The sequence below is a fragment of the Rhinolophus ferrumequinum genome, chromosome 2, assembly GCF_004115265.2.
Source record: "Rhinolophus ferrumequinum isolate MPI-CBG mRhiFer1 chromosome 2, mRhiFer1_v1.p, whole genome shotgun sequence".
Lineage (NCBI taxonomy): Eukaryota > Metazoa > Chordata > Mammalia > Chiroptera > Rhinolophidae > Rhinolophus > Rhinolophus ferrumequinum.
The window spans coordinates 50,659,778-50,676,455 of record NC_046285.1 but is presented as its reverse complement, the minus strand read 5'-3'; the positions used below and the strand labels follow the sequence as shown (position 1 = coordinate 50,676,455).

Below are 16,678 nucleotides of genomic sequence, written 5' to 3'. Positions count from 1 at the left end.
CACAGGCTCTATCAGATAGACTTAACCGGAGAAGGCTTCCCAAATGAAATTGCAGTGACAAGTTATGATGAGGACTGAAACTGGCCATCTCGGTTGGGAGAACCAGAACTTATATATTGAAGCGGGGACAGCGAGATTTATAGAGACAGCAAGGACATAGGGGTTTATGATAGGGAAAACTGCTAGGAATAGACGTTGAGGAAGGGGACGCTTTAGGGAGGTTAAGAACATGGCTTAGGAAGAGAACAGACGATAGACACAGAAAACATTCTGCCAAGAATAAAATGGGAGTAGGGAGAAATGACCTTCAGGGTCCTTTTCAATCTTGATCTCTAGGGATTCTGCAAGGACAGAGAATGGCTAGTAAAAAGATACTAGTTGAGAATGGGATTTGGTGCAATAGTCAGTGGTAAACAGATGATGAGCATCACGGAGAAGAAAGGATGACTCTGGGAAGGTCAACAATGGTGACAAATGCCACCTGAAAGAGGCTTTAATGTATTTAGCTATTTAGCTCAATGATTTGTGTACTGGAGGCCAAGACTGGCTTACTGGGTATGATACGGTATTGTGGGTAATTCAGATGATGGTTTAGCTGCTGCTTTTATCTCCTACTGATTCCCTTTTCATGAGGGCTATTCGTGATGCAGATGAAATGAATTAAAGTGAGTTTCACCACCTCCTCTCCTACAGCCCTTTGTAGAAGGTGCTACTGATTGTGCCACTCAATGTCGTTTTTATTTCTTTCTTTTTTAAATGGGGTGACATTGGTTAATAAAATTACATAGGTTTCAAATGTACAATTTATAATACATCATCTATATATTGTATTGTGTGTTAACCACCCAAAGTCAAATCTCCTTCCATCACCATATATTTGATCCCCTTTATCCTCTTCTCCCTCCCCCTCTTCCCTTACTCTCTGGTAACCACTAAACTGTTGCCTGTGTCTATGAGTTTTTATTTGTTTGTCTTGTTTGTTGCTTTCAGTTTTATATCCCACATATCAGTGAAAGCACATGCTTCTCGACTTTTTCTGTCTGACTTACTTCGATTAGTATGATAATCTCAAGATCCACCCATGTTGCAAGTGGCAGCATTTCATCTTTTCTTATGGCTGAGTTATATTCCACCCAATTTTTTTTTAATATCTAACAGAAGAAGCTTGAGGTAATTTTAACTTGTTAGACACTGTATTTAACTGATAACCTAATAGTCAGCCCCACCTCCTGTACACGTACACACTTTGTGATGGGGAAGAGAGTTCAGAAAGATTCTTGAATGGGAATAAGCTGGGATTGATGCATAGCCTTTGTTTAGCTAAAAAATAGCTAGTTACATCTTTTTCTAGAACATTAGGTGTGTACATGGCTTACATTCTACATAACTAAAAGGAACTACTGAAGAATTTCTTTCTAGAAGAGAATATATGCTTCAAGGTAACTGACCACAGAAGAGAAGACATTTAGGCTTGGGGAACTGCAGCACTGCCTTTGGGGTCTTTTGTGTTTGCTGAATGAAATAATTCTTTTTGACCTACGCTTCTTTGCAAATTACCTTCGAAAACCAGTATAATGACCTGATTGATAAAGAATGAACTTTATTCCTTCTTCAGCCTATGCGTTCTCCTCCCATAAACAGGTGAGGTTTTATTTTTCTTGGGGTCTTCCCCTTTGAATATTTGATCCCTTAAGGGGAAGAATGATCTAGTCAGATAGAGTCTTGGATTCAGAAGTCCTGGGTTACTTTATCTGATATTAACATTGACTTACTCTGTGACTGTGAGAAGAATTATTGCTTTCTCTTGTTTTAGATTTTCTAATGACAGAGGTAACTGTACTTATGGGTAAGCAACCCTTTAATAATCTGCAGTGTAATAGTGATAATCACCAAATTTTGTGAACAATCTCATGGAATGTGTAAACCACATGATTCCCCCAGGGAGTTCAATAACCTCTCCATCTTACAAATGCTGATAAAAATTAATTTATGAAATATAGAAAAAGCAAGCATAATAGTTTGCTATTGTTATTGCATAATTCTGATCTGAAGTCAGATATCTGGCTTTTCTACTAACACAGGTAATTCCCACTTCTGAATCAAACAGAAATAGGTCTCTCTTTCACCAACATTTGTGTTATCCTAAAATAAATTGGAAAGACTAAATTTTTCTAAAAGTCATGACTTTTGGGGGGAATTTTTTCAGTTAGAGAAACCTGAAACTCAGAGTACTTGCTAATTATTGGTGGACTTCGAGAGTTCCTTTTTGCTCAGGATTGTGGCTGCTTTTACATCTTTTACGTTATCACCACATGAGTCACATTAGAAAAGCAATATGACTTAGGAAAGAGAAAATGAGATCAGGGCTCTAGGCTCAACCCTTCTGCTTATCTGCTCAGAGGGTGATTTCCAGCACCTCCTCTTTGTTAAGCTTGAACCTCTCTGTTTCTAGTCCCAAACTTCTCTTTTCACCATATTCCTATCAAACGGGTACCTGGACACGTGTTTGAAGTTTGAGTTATTTTGTTAATTGCTTTATGAATATTTGTGGCAAAATTTAAATCCTAACTCCCTTCTGCAATTCAGTCAGTAAATTCAAGGAATACAAATTTTTACATAATCTATTTTGCATTATATGCCAGAGCTCCACTCCAGAAGAAAAAAAAGAAACCATTTGTGAGTTTCTAAAATATATTTGACATTGTGTGAAATTAGTTTACATACATTATCTCATTAATAAATTAATTGAATTGCCCATAATTTACTGTTCACAAACCAGATTAGTAGATAGAAATATAGCAGGCTTTTGTTTGTTTTTTTCCTCTTTTCTTTTGGTAACTCTCTTGTTGAAAGTTGAAAGTTATATTAGTTTGAAGCTTTTTATGTGTGAACTAGAATGACTACCAATGAGCCAGGGGAACCCATTGTTCCCTATGCTGTTATATCACATTCATTACTATTTGAAGTGAGAGCTGCTAAAAATAGTGACATACCGTCTTTGCTCTATATTAGAGAACAAAATGAGTGTATGGCACTTAGCAGAAAATAAGTATGTAGTTTTTTTTTTAATTTATAGAGAATTACCTTAGATGTGATTATATTTGTTTATTTTTTTGGCTCTAGAGCAGAAGTCTTAATCTTTTTTGTGTCATGAACTCCTTTGGCAGTATGGTGAAACCTTGTGAACTCTCTTTTTGGAATGGTATTTTTATATGCAAAATATAAAATACATGGAATTATAAAGGAAACAGATTATGTTGAAATATAGTTATCAAAATATTTTTAAGTGTGATATAGCACTATATATGCTTTTTATTAATATAGTAAATAATGTTTACTATCAGTGGGTCTTAAAACTATAATAATTTTTTAAAGATCATGTGTTTAAACAAGATATTTGTAAGAAGTGTAATATGATATGAAAATATATTATTTTTATTGGTGAGGAAGTCTGTTATTCTAAATCTACTATTACTGTTGCAACTTAGGTTCATAATTGAAGGAAGTGGTGAATTTGCCAAGGTTAGCAAAAGTAAAGATAAATTTTTTTGTTCAAATCCCAGACTCCCTGAATCTATCATAGCCCTTGCTTTAGACATATAAGTTCCATAACTCACTCTAGGAAGAACACAGCCTTTAAACATAGGGTTTACTCACTGAATCTTGTAGAACACTGGCAGAGCACGTTCAACTGTAAGAACTATGACAAGTGTCCCTTGTGGTTTTTAAGATAATCTCTTTCCTTAAATATTCTACTGTGTGACCAGGCCCAAATATAAGCTTTATTTGGTTCCAGGGCTAACCAAGAGTCTGGCACAGGCTAAGTGCCCACTCAGTATTTGTTGAATAAGGGTTTTTCTGAAGAAATTAGGGGGAAGAGATCAAGTTCAAAGCTAAGATCTTAGATGTGGCAATTTACTGGCCTCAAACATTGAAGAGTAACACTGAGCTCTGCTTTAAAAGTAATGTCAGTGCAGGTCATGTTGTGAAATTTACCTTTACATTTCGAATTTCTCAAATCAGACTTTTTTTTTTTTTGACTTAATTCTATATATTGTGGTGACATACTGTTAGTGACATAAACTGAAGTAATCCTGTATCAGAAAGGTATGGTACAATTTCTTGATATAATCCTACTCCTAGAAGTATCTTCCACTTTAGAACTATTTGCATAATCTAGGTAGAATTTGCTATGACATTATTAATAAACCTGGTCCTGACTTCGTCTAGGATAGGACTTGACAAACTTTTTCAGTAAAGGGCCAGATATTAAATATTAGGCTTTGCATGTCATACAGTTTCTGTTGCAACTACTCAACTCTGCAGTTGTAGCACAAAAGCAGCCATAGACAATAAATACATCAGTGAATGAGCATGGCTGTGTTTCAATTCAACTTTAATTACAAAAACAGGCAGTGGGCCATTTTTGGTGTGTGAGCTGTGGTTTGCTGCCCTCTGATTTGGATGTCTGATGGTTCTTGAATCTCGTGCCTCCTCCTCGCTATGGATTAGATATATCCTCCCCTCTCAAGCTTCCAGCTTCAAAGGCCTTTACACCAGGGGTGATGTGACTGCCCTGTTGTTGTCTGTGGAAAGGGCCTGAGATGACATGATTAACACCGAGAGTATTGGATGCGCTCTAACCATGCTTGTTAGAACGCCACTTTATTAAGCTTTAACATGGCACAAGCAGGTAAAAATCCCAAATACGAAGTATGCGGACTGACTCAGCTTGGGAAGTGAACATGGGTGTGCCAGTAGAAAATGACTGAGCACAAGGTTTTCCTGAGGAAGATAATGTAGGCCCAGAGGAGGGGGAAGCAGGAATAGAATGCAAAGGGAAAATTTTGTTTCCTCTTTCTGCAGATAATTCCCTGTAGTACCAGTCAAATTTGAATTAGAATTTGAAACTTGAAGCGTATATGTGATTGCAGCTTACTGCTATTTATATTGTTGCAAAGCTTAAGAAGCAGAGTCCACTTCTTCTTTCACCCTGGTGTGCTGACTAGATCTAACAATAAGAAAGGAGAATAAAGAGGACTGAGTGGGAGTCCCTAAAACTGCACTAGTAGGAGACTTTCATCTTTAAAACCCAAACTCGTGCATGCCATGCATGCCAGTGCCCAGATTTTGTCTCCTTCAGGACATTCAGACTGGAAAAAGACCTGACTGGATTTATCCTCAGTATCTTCTCACCACTCTGCCCCCACACACATTTCCAACTTATTCTCTGTACTTCCTTAGCAGCAAAGTTGATGCATCCAAATAGCCATCTGTTGGAAGGAACATGGAAGAACAAAGCAAGCAGTGTGTACTGGGAGGTGAGTCAGCAGAAGTGGAGGCAGATTTTGTGAGTCTGAGTAAAAAATCACAGGCACAATACTGCATTCTGTATCTTGAAAGCAATTTGGAGACACTAATGCACTTAGCAGGCAGGGTGGTAGCTGGTGGTGGTGTGGGTAGTTCTGTTCGTATTTAGAATCTGGTTGAGTGGGGAGTTTGAGTGACTAAGACGAGGCTACTGACTAGGGACTAAATAGGTAGCAGTGTTGGTAAGACCAGGCCTTACAAATGCTGCATTCTGGTGCCAGCTTCCTTTGTCTCTCTTTTACTGTAGCTTCTCTTGACAAACAGTTTTGGAGGATAAACCACTGAGAAAACAGGAAGTTTGGGCCCACCCTAATGAACTCCTGAGGAAGGCTCTGTATTCTCTCTCTAAGTACTTGCACTGTGGCTCATCCCAGTTTAATTAATGTGGGTGCTATGGCTGGAAGCTTCTCATTCCCATTTTGATTTTGTACTGTATTGGCTTTGAGGAGCTGCCATCTTTTCTGAACCCTATTGCCCACTGGACAAACTGATATTAAGCCAGCTTGTGTGTTGTGTGTATTTTTTCCCCTTTTAAATGTGGGTATGTAAAGCCATCTCCATTTTCAGGGCTATCACTGCTCCTTTACCTGAATGGTGTTGGTTGATTACAAAGGTGCGGTTATCGTAAATGGCGAGTTTGGGAGGTATTGATCCTCACTGTTGGCGGTGTTCAGTGGTTACTGTGCAATTGCGAATGTTGTGAAGGTAGTGTGGTTTTAGGGCCAGCTAAGTTTCAGTATAATGAACTAAAAAGCCAACATGTATTTATTATCCTCAGGGTGACCTCTTCCTCCCACCTAACCTTTTCTCAACAGCAAAGTTGATGTGTCCCAGCAGGCATTTATTAGAACTTTAGGGAAACGGGGGGTAATTTTTCCATCATTTTAGGCACTAAATATTAAATTATTATATATGCTTTTGTGGTGCATAACTGAGTAGATGTGAGGGAACATGGGGATGGTTTAAGAGAGCCAGTGAAAATGAAAAAACTTGAGAGACATATAAAGTCAAAGTTTTAAAATTAGTAGTAGTTCTAGAGGAAACATGTGAGGGTTAATCTCTATAATTTCTAAAATCTTTTAGGGTTATTGTTAAGGAATGGCTGTGACCTTGGTGTTTTACATCTCTGAATAAAGAGGATAAGATACAGAAGTGTTTTACATTAAAAACCAAAAAGTATTAGGTATGTTTGTTCTAAATCCAAAGGATCTTAAGACTTCAGTTTAAGTTTAATGTGTAATGTTCACTTTAAAGTACAATGTGAAATATAATGTAAGACACAAAAGTCATTTTTAGAAAATGGAGGAACTGTATGTAAGCAGATAAAGAATTGTGCAAGCAGATAAGGGAAAATGCTTTTGACAGGATGGGAGCTTTGTTGCGCCATCTTTGATACACTTATACATTTACAAGTACTTGACCCCTTTCCATCAAAACAAAACAGTAATGTATATAGTGCTTTTGAAAATTTCAAAGTGGTTTTCTATACATACTACACTTATTCAAATAGTTACTGAACACCTACTGTGTGCCAGGGATCGTTGCTACATATTGGGTGCGTCAGTTATGATTGTGTGGTTCCAAGTGATAAGAAACACAGCTCAACTGACTTAAGCAAAAAGGGGATTGTCTTGGTTGGCAGTTAGACAGTTCAGGATCTGATAGAGATCATCAGCTTTGTTTTTTCTTTGTTGACTATTTTGAAAAAGGCTCTCTTCCTGGTTATCGGTTGGCCACTAGATTGTTATGCGATTGTTCCTAGAGCCATGTCTCCATGTTGAAATCCACAAAGAAAGAAGTGATAATCTTTGTCCAAGCTTTCCCATCTGGTGAGTCCTGAAGTCACTCTGATTGGACTAACTCAGGTCACCTATCATTGCCCTCCCCTCCATCCTTCTTCCAGTACTGATGTACTAGTTGGTTTAGGGTTTGCATATGCGGCCTGATGCTAGCTAGGGCTGAGGGTGAAGCTCACACAGACCAAATGAAAATGGGCTCTTTTCAGAATAGGTGGATTGAATAAGGGGAAGACAAACAACAATTATCTACCACATCAGGGAGTTTATAGTCTAATATCTCTTTATAGTCTAATTTCTCATTTGAACCTTACCATGACTTAGAAATGAAGTACATTTTATTACAACCCTCCTTAACCACATGAAGAAACTCTTAGAGTCAAGGGACTTACCATAACCTAGGGTTAACGTACTGGAGGGAGCTAGAATTAAAATCCAGTTTTTGTTATATGATTCCTGGTCTAGTGCCCTCTCTACTCTTCTAATCTGGCCCAAACCAAAACAAGCCCCTGGAGTTCCTGAGTAGTCTGCCAGTGATACGCCCAGTGGGAAGGGAGCCCAGTCTTTTTGAAAGATGAAATTAAGTTCCTGCTTGGCTCAGTGTAGCATATGACCAGAGTTTCGTAAGTGGTTTTGGTTAAATTCATGTCTGACCATTTTTTTACTAGGCAACATAACATTGTCATTAAACACACAGACCTAGAGCCAGAATGCCTGCATTCAAGTCCTGGCTTTGCCCTTTCCTAGATGTGTGATCTCAGGCAAGTCATTTAACTTAGCTGTGCCTCAATTTCTTCATCGGTAAAATAGAGATAATAGTATTACCTCATAGGATTGTTGTGAGGATTAAGTTATTTAATATAAGTAAAAGGTTTATAACTTTCTGGCATATAGGAAGCACTCTGTAAGTATCAGCTATCATTATAATCACTATAATTGTTATCATCACTATTTCAGGGACTGTGGTAGAGAAATGTGGGCTATGTAATAGCTAGTACAGTGAAACAGGTTTACATTGAATACCCTAAATCATTATGAATTCTAAATATATTCTCTATTCTGTTTTCTAAAGATAAACTTTACTGTGTTTTACACTGTACTAACCTAAAGACTAGTAAGGGTCGTTCTCAATGAGGGGAGAGTGTTTTAATGGTATGTCACATGGGTGTATGGGGACATATATGAGGTATGATTGAAAAATATGGTGAATGTTTAAATTAAAAAAAAATTATTACAGTAAAATACACATTGCCATTAATCCCCCTCAAAATATTCCCCCTCGCTTCAAACACACACATATTCCATTGTTCTTGCCACTTTCTGAAGCAATTCTGCAAGTCCTCTTTCGTGAGTGTCTTTAGTTGTGCTGTTGTGGCTGCCTTGATGTCCTTAATCGATTCAAAACATTTACCTTTTATCATCATTTTGAACTTTGGGGAAGAACCAGAAGTCGCATGGTGCCAGATCCAGTGAATAAGGTGGATGAGGACACACTGTAATATTTTTATTTGACAGAAATTGCTGTACTAGAAGCGATGTGTGACACGGAGCGTTGTCATGCTGAAGGATGAAATAAAGACACTCACGAAAGAGGACTTCCAGAACTGCTTCAGAAAGTGGCAAGAATGATGGGATAAGTGTGTTTGAAGTGAGGGGGAGTATTTTGAGGGGGATTAAAGGCAATATGACTTTTACTATAATAAATTTTTTTATTTAAACCTTCACTGTATTTTTTTATCACACCTTGTATCTATCCTGATCAATATTTTCAGCCATGACTTGGATGGAGACATAAAAACCACGCTTTTCAAGTTTATAGATTACATACAATTGTGATAAGTAGCTAATAAAGGTGGTGGTCAAGATTTGAAATATTTTTAACAGATTGGAACAAAAAAAAGATCAGTATTAACAGGATTATGACCAGCAAAATGAATAAATGTGTGTCTATACAACCTCCGCTTTAAATGTCCTGGTGTGCCAAAATGGAACGTCTCCTGAGATTACGCAGTCCCTTTTCAAATAACCTTGTTCCTAAAAAAGATTTTTATTATGTTTCGTTAAAATTTGTGTCTCTGCATCTTTCAACCAGTGATCCATGTTCTATTGTCTGAGCATTCACAGAATAAGTGTCTGCCCTATCCAACATAGCAGGCATTTAAATATTTAGAGATAATTACCAAGTGTCTTCCTGTGTCACATACAATAATAGTTAAGGATGTGCGGTCTACAGCTAAGCTGATTGAATCTGATTTCTTTTTCTTTCTTTTTTTTAAAAGTGATTTCTAGCTTCGCCACATACTAGCTATGTGGCCTTATCTTCTGTGGCTCAGTTTCCTCATCTGTAAAATAGTGATAAAAATAATATACCTGTGTCAATGGGTTGTAAATATTCAGAGAATTTTAACATTTTTGAAGTGTTTAGGCATACAGGTGGTATATAATTGCTCACTGTGAGGAGCAGTAGCAATGGCAGTAATGTTTCTTTTCTTTCTTTGTCGTAGTTTAACATCAGACTCTAGAAGAGTTCTTGCTACAACAGTGATTCTTAAACCGGGTTGCGTAGGAATAGGGAAGATGTAGCATACTTCATATTTTACCATACTTTTATGTAAGTATATACTTTTAATAATAGTAATCATAGGGGGAAAACTTGACAAAATCTTTTTGGATATAGGGGCTACACAGAAGATAGGCTTTAAGGTAGACAATGACAACTATGACTACTAAATAATAACAGTAGCTAATATTTACAAGTACTTACTGTGTGCCAGGCACTGAGCTAAGGCTTTACATGGATTATCCCATTTCAACCTTATGTGTTAGATGATGCAAGTAAGGGTTGGAGAAATTAAGGAATTTGTTCACGTTCTCGTGGCTCGTAAGTGGTAGAGATAGAATTCATACTTAGGCAATCTGATTTTAGGGCATTCATCACTATGTTATGCTGACAGACTAATGTTAAAGATTTTTACATTTCTCAAAATGGAGCACAGATAAAAAATACTGAATAATACTGCCATAGACATTTGGTTAGAGGTGTTTATATAAGGCAGATGGAGAGATTTTGTCGAAGAATATATGTACTCAACTGAAATACAGGTAAAATGTATTAGTATTACTATTCTTTACCAAAGACCTTTGTAATGTGTTAATAATACAGTATTCTTGATTCTTTCTATGTTTGGAAATTTTACTTTAGCTTTAAATAGCTACTCAGACAACTCTTTTCTCTTGCCTTGAGTCCTCATTGTGATATTTTATTTTTTGTATGATTTTTTTTAATCTAGTGGAATAGATCCAGTGTCACAAAATCTAGCAACTGCAAACATTAATCTGGCTTTAGAATATCTTGAAAACCACACTGACAGTATTTAACTATTAGGAGGAGAGCCTTTGCTTTTTTCTAGTAAAATGATATCCACCACCTGTTTGACTGGTTGAGTTGAATCATATGACAAGATGGTTCAGTACTTCAACAAGTAAGCAGTTAAAAAGCAAAGCAAATTTTATGTTATGTGTATTTGACACAATATGAAAAAATAAAACAAAAAAGCAAAGCAAACCCGAGTGGAGAGGGAGAGATAAATTACGAAGTGGCATGAGGAAACTTGAGTGATAGATATGTTCATGATCCTAATTTTGATGAGTTCACGGATATATATATATATATATATATATATATATGTATATATATATATATATACTCATTAAATTATGTACTTCAAGTATGTACAATTTATTGTTTGTCAATTATACTTTAGTAAAGCTGCGAAAATATAGCACGCATACCCCTCTCTGCCAAACACAGAGCAAAGACTTCTGAGATGTTCCTATAAACATGTCTTTGGACATGTTAAGCATTTTTCTATTAAACATTAAAGAATTTTAATTTGCAGTTATAGATCATAACTGGTGAGAATATGACATGGCATTTATCCCCTTGATTTACTATGACACCCTTAAAATTGTTTTGAATCATGAATGAAAAGTACAAGTGCCTTTAAAATATCACCTATTTGTAATGTCAGAGAGGTAGGAGCAGAGATTAAAGAATTCTTTATTGCTTATCAGGAAATCCCAGCAAAACTACCTAGTAGGAAAGATCTACAAATCTGTACAGCTGACAAATCAGGCAGCCTCTGATTCAGGCCGGTAGCCACGTCAGTTCTATTTGATTGGTCCTGGGACCTTGTTTACCTTTAAATAACTGTGACCTTTTATTTCACTGTTCAGTTAGACTGCTATGATTTATGTGTGCAAAAACATAAGGGACTCATGCTGTAGAGAGAATGTTCTTGATTGAAGGAAGCAGCAGTAATGATGATGAGACAGCTTCTTTTTAAAAATCTGGAATTTCTGGGAGACATCAGAATACAGTGGTAAGGACTTTGAAATGAGACAAGTCTGAATTTCAATCATGGCTCTCCTCCTTACTAGTTATGTGATCTCTTAGATAGGTTGCTTAACTTCCCTGATCCTTAGTTTTCTCATTTGTTAATTGGGGCTAATAATACCTGCTTCTCAGATTATATGGGTTAAATGAAAATAATGTGTATATAAATTGCTTAGTACAGGCCTGGCACATAGTAAGTATTCAAAAAAGATAGCGAATATCATGACTGTTGCTGTTGTTATCTACCGTGCAAGACATTTGGATTACTAAATAGACTTCTTGGAATATGTATATTATGCATACTGATTCAAAGAGTCAGGAAGGAGAGGGAATCAGTTTCTAGAGACCTCAAAAGACAATCTTATATGAGGGCCTATCTGTGTAGAAATTATTATAGAGCATTTTAAAAGTTAAACTTTTTATTTTGAACAAAAAGGTAAAGCCTACAGAAAAGTTGTAAGAATGTAAAAGAAACTCCTTTATACCCTGTCTAGAGTCATACATTGATGTTTGCCATATTTGCTTTACCTTTTTTATATGTATAATATACACATTTTTCTCCCTCCCTCTCTCTCTCCTTTCCCCCCTTCCTTCCTTCCTTTCTCTCTCTCTTTCTTGCTGATTGTAAGTTGCAGACATTATGACCTTTTATTTCTAGATACGTCAGCATATACTCATATCTCCTAAAAAAACAAGGAGAGTCTTTTGCATAATACAATGTAAACTATCAAATTCGGGAAGTTTAACATTGATACGTATTGTTATCTGATACATAACCCATATTCAAATTTTACTGATTGTCCTAATAACTATTCTTTATAACAATTTCTCCCCCAATCTAGAATTTTGCACTACATTTAGTTGTCATTTTTTTGGTTTTTTAACCTGGAACATCAGCCTTTCATTGTTTTTCACGGCTGACATTTTTTGAAGAATTTAGGCTTGTTGTTTTGTACAGTGTCCTTTAAAGTTTGTCTGCTTGTTCCTCATGAATCCATACCGGTTATGCTTTTTTTTTTAAATTTTTATTGGGGAATACTGGGGAACAGTGTGTTTTTCCAGGACCCATTAGCTCCAAGTCAGTGGTTGTTTTCAATCTAGTTGTGGAGGGCGCAGCTCACTGGACCATGTGGGAATCGAAGCAGCAACCTGGGTGTTACGAGCACTGTGCTCTAACCAATTGAGCTAACCAGCCACCCAGGTTATGCCTTTTATGGCAGGGTAAGTCCTTGGTGTCTTACCTCAGGAGTATTACTGGTGATGTTAGTTAACTTTGATTGGTGATGTTAGTTAACTTTGATCACGTTAGCTAAGAGATTTTTTTCACTATAAAGGTAACTCTTTTCCCTTTGTAATTAATAAGTAATCTATGGGGAGGTATTTTGAAACTGTGTAAATATCCTGTTCCTCAACAGACTTTCCCACAATGATTTTTAGAATCCTAAGGAGTATTTTTATATCCTAAACATATGGTTTCCTCACCTTGATTTAAGTCTTCTTGAGAAAATAGCTTTTGCTTTACAATTTTTCTAGTACCTTGTCCACAATAAGTCCTTAATATTATTGACTACCTGACCTTGAGCTGCCTGTCACCAGATTGCTGATTTCATTTCTCGAATGGATTTTTTCTACCTACGCTGAGAGGAATTTAACAGGTACTTACAGCGAAGTCCTGTCTATGCAAATTAGAAACAGATTAATTGGACTGATTAGGCATTCTTAGCAGGCCTCTCAGACCAGTGAGATGGGAGTAGTAATACTGACCTGGATATTTTGAAAGAATAATTAATAATCATGAAGAAAGGCTCTGATCATCATCACTGGAAAAACTTGTTAAATGTATAGTAGAGTACCCTTCTTCCGTTTGAATTTGCATTTGTGATGAAAGGAAGTTTCTGGGTGGTGTTCATCTTTCGCTTTAGACTCACATTTTTTCAAGTCATCCTACTACTTAGGCACGACTCCTAGGGAGTCACCTTCAGTTTCTAAGAATTAAGTCAGGTTTCTTGTAGATCTTGTCACGCTGCCATTTGGAATGTAGCTGGAGGACAAAGTAAGGCACAATTGCTGGTGCTTAGATGAACGCCTTATTCAGGAGGGCTTATTAAAGGCAGTGAGGCAGACTAGAATGGCCTCATTTGTCGGGCATCTGTTTTGTTCTCCACCTTTGCTCTGCGGATCTTTTCTTCCACCTCTCTCTGTCCTATATCTTGGCCAAAGGTGGCAGTTGACCATTGAAGTCAACTTTATCCTCTATCCCAATTTCTGGTTGATGCCTAAAATTTCATCACTATCAAGAAATTAATGTGTGCAAATTATGTTACCCAAGAAAAATCTAGATATCCTAGCAGGGGGTTGGAGAAGTAGCACAAGCCAACATCTAAATGTGAACCATGACATATTCAGAACTTTTATATGATAGCTAGTTACTAGAAGCTCTCTGTTAAATGAGACCGTAATACATTTTTCTTAGGGGAAGGAGAAGCCTAGGTGAGGTTTTAATAGTTGGGGACTCTGAATAAGCTTAAGGTGCTAACACTCTGAAAGAGGAAGGGAAAATGAGGTTTGAAGAAGGAAGAGGAAGGACATTTAAACGTGACAGTACACTTAATGTCACAGTTAGCTCAAACCCTGGTGGAGTGGTCTCTGAAATCTACAGAACATTTAGAGTTAAGAGATCCCTGCCTTGTTAAACCAGGAATTGGTGATGGCCATTCCTTAAAAAAGGTTCTTTTCTGCATCTGCACCAAAGACATACCTTTTCCATTTCCTTGGGGAATGACATAAGGGGTAGTGGTAAAGGCTGTATAACCAACTTTCTTAGCCAAGTGATTCCAGTCTTTTGCATGCAGTCACGATACGCAATTAGCAGTCGGTATACAGGCTTCATTGGTCAGGAGGAATAATTTCCCAGGTCCGATGATTCATTGTGGCCATTGTTCCACACAGAAGCATTTCAGTGTTTCTATTAGAGCCTATGTTATGTGAAGCTTTGTTTTTGCCAGATGCAGTTGGCTCATCTTTGTGAAATATGGGCTATCGAATTGATCTTTTGCTGAATATAATTTGTGTTAACATGTCTGAAATACTGGTGACAGACTTTTTTCTACCCCAATGAGACAAAAATTTTTTTTCACTTTCTATGACCAGTTAAAATAAGATGGATGCACAGAGTTCAGCCAAAGTCAACACAAGGAAGAGGAGGAAAGAGGCACCTGGACCCAATGGGGCAACAGAGGAAGATGGAATTCCTTCAAAAATGACACGCTGTGCAGTTGTAAGTAAGGAAGAGATTTCTGTTGTACACTTAACCTGGCGGGGGAGGGTAGAGAACTGATATAGCATTGATGATATCAGTGTTACAAGTCTTCTTAAATAATGGAGAGAAAGAATAGTAAGTATTTTCACAGTTGTTGGAAATCTTATACTTTCTCACCAGATTATAACTCACAGCTCAGTTGTAAGAGCTTTACATTGGAATTGAAAAAATAATGTTAGGAAAATTTGGATGTTGTGTTGTATATTAGGCCAAAGATCAAATTTCAAGTAATGAAATAGAGAAATTGGGGCTCCAGACAGTAATCTGATCTTGATATCATCTCATGGTGTTTAGTTTTCTGTGTCTTACGGTCTTTTCTCCCATATCAGTTATCCACTCTATTACTGGTTATATCTTAGATGAGAGCCTTTTTCTATTACTGCCTACCTTATGTTCCTTTATCTCTGTGATGGTATCTTTGTATTTCTAACGACTGCCAAGCCTTTGATAAAAGACCCATTCCAAACTGCTCATCCTGTCTCAGGTTGGTACTCTTCCTATAGCTTCCCCTAAAGAACATGTCAACGAACACACAATTGAAGTTATTGTTGATATATGATATTATTATGAAACCCATGTTTCAAAATCCCAGTGATAGAATTGCATGTTTCTGTATTTTCTTTACCTATATGGACCATTAGCCACTGATCAAACTGCAGTTTCCATTGGTTAGTTCTGGAGCTTCATAGCCCAAAAAGAAAAACATTTCCACTCTAGCACAGTTAACAATTTTTCCAAACCAATGCTCTGTCTTGAGCAATAAAAACAGCTGGACTCCACAAATACGAGGCATATGTGAACGCTCCAGCCTGATGACATTGGCGGGGGCAAGTGTATTTGTTCACGTTGCTGCTGTAACAAATTACCACAAATTTAATGGCCAAAAACAATGCAGACATGTTATTTTATAGTTCTGGTGGTCAGAGACTGAGATGGGTCTCCGAGGGCTGAAACCAAAGTGTAGGCACGGCTGGAGGTCCTAGGGGAGAATGTGGCCTTGCCTTTTCCAGCTTCTAGTTGCCCCCATTGCTTATGTCATCACATTTCCTGATTCTGAATCTCCTGCCTCCCTCATTCACCTATAAAGACCCTTGTGATTACATCGGACATACCCGAATAACCCAGGTTATCTCCCTGTCTCAAAACTCTATAATTTAGTCACACCTGCAAAGCCCCTTTTGCCATGTAAGGTAGCATTGTCATAGGTTCTAGAGAGTAACATGTAGACATCTTTAGGGGGCTATGATTTGCATATCAAGCAAGTACACTCAGAAAATGACTCAGTAGTCAACAAAACAGGGCATTGTTAATTTTTGAATGTTTCTTAGACAGTTTAGGTAAAAGATGGTGGTGGGCACCAATTCAGCAATCTCACTGGGAGTAGGAACAAGTTATAACCAAGTGGGTGATACTCTCAGCTAATCCCCATAACCCAGAATAGAGCAAAAAAGGCCAGTCTTAGTGGAATGGGCCCTGAGAAGATTTAAATTTCTTGGTCTTTAGGATCTGAGGAATCTCAATGCTTTACATTCCTTTGCTTCATATATTCATGTCACAAATCAGTTGAGTGACTTGTTACCTATTCCACATTCCTCTCTGGTACACACTGGCTGTTTAGCATGGGCAAATGGTTAAAGATTCACTCAACTGGCTGGACCGATCCTAATGAGGAGTATCTGTTAAATAACCTGTCATTCCCACTATATACCTGTACTTTCTATCTCTGATCCCCTTTCAACTCTGTAGCAAAAGCAAACGAAGTTTTTTTTTTCTTTTTTACTAACAGCTTTTTTGAGA

At 37.2% G+C, this 16,678-nt stretch overlaps 1 protein-coding gene across 7 annotated transcripts in view; it reads left to right on the top strand.

The window, feature by feature from the left end:
• The window catches only part of PCYT1A (phosphate cytidylyltransferase 1A, choline), a 44,412-nt gene that overhangs the window by 6,498 nt on the left and 21,236 nt on the right, over window positions 1-16,678 (top strand). For 4 of the 7 annotated variants that reach the window (XM_033121944.1, XM_033121912.1, XM_033121937.1 and 1 more), the window contains exon 2: window positions 14,713-14,839. In XM_033121944.1, coding sequence (XP_032977835.1) covers window positions 14,723-14,839 — 117 coding nt within the window. In that variant the 5' untranslated portion in view covers window positions 14,713-14,722. Of the gene's footprint in view, window positions 1-9,670; window positions 9,778-11,422; window positions 11,549-14,712; window positions 14,840-16,678 lie in introns of those variants that run through there. The other 3 variants (XM_033121921.1, XM_033121928.1, XM_033121949.1) reach the window with 2 other exon arrangements.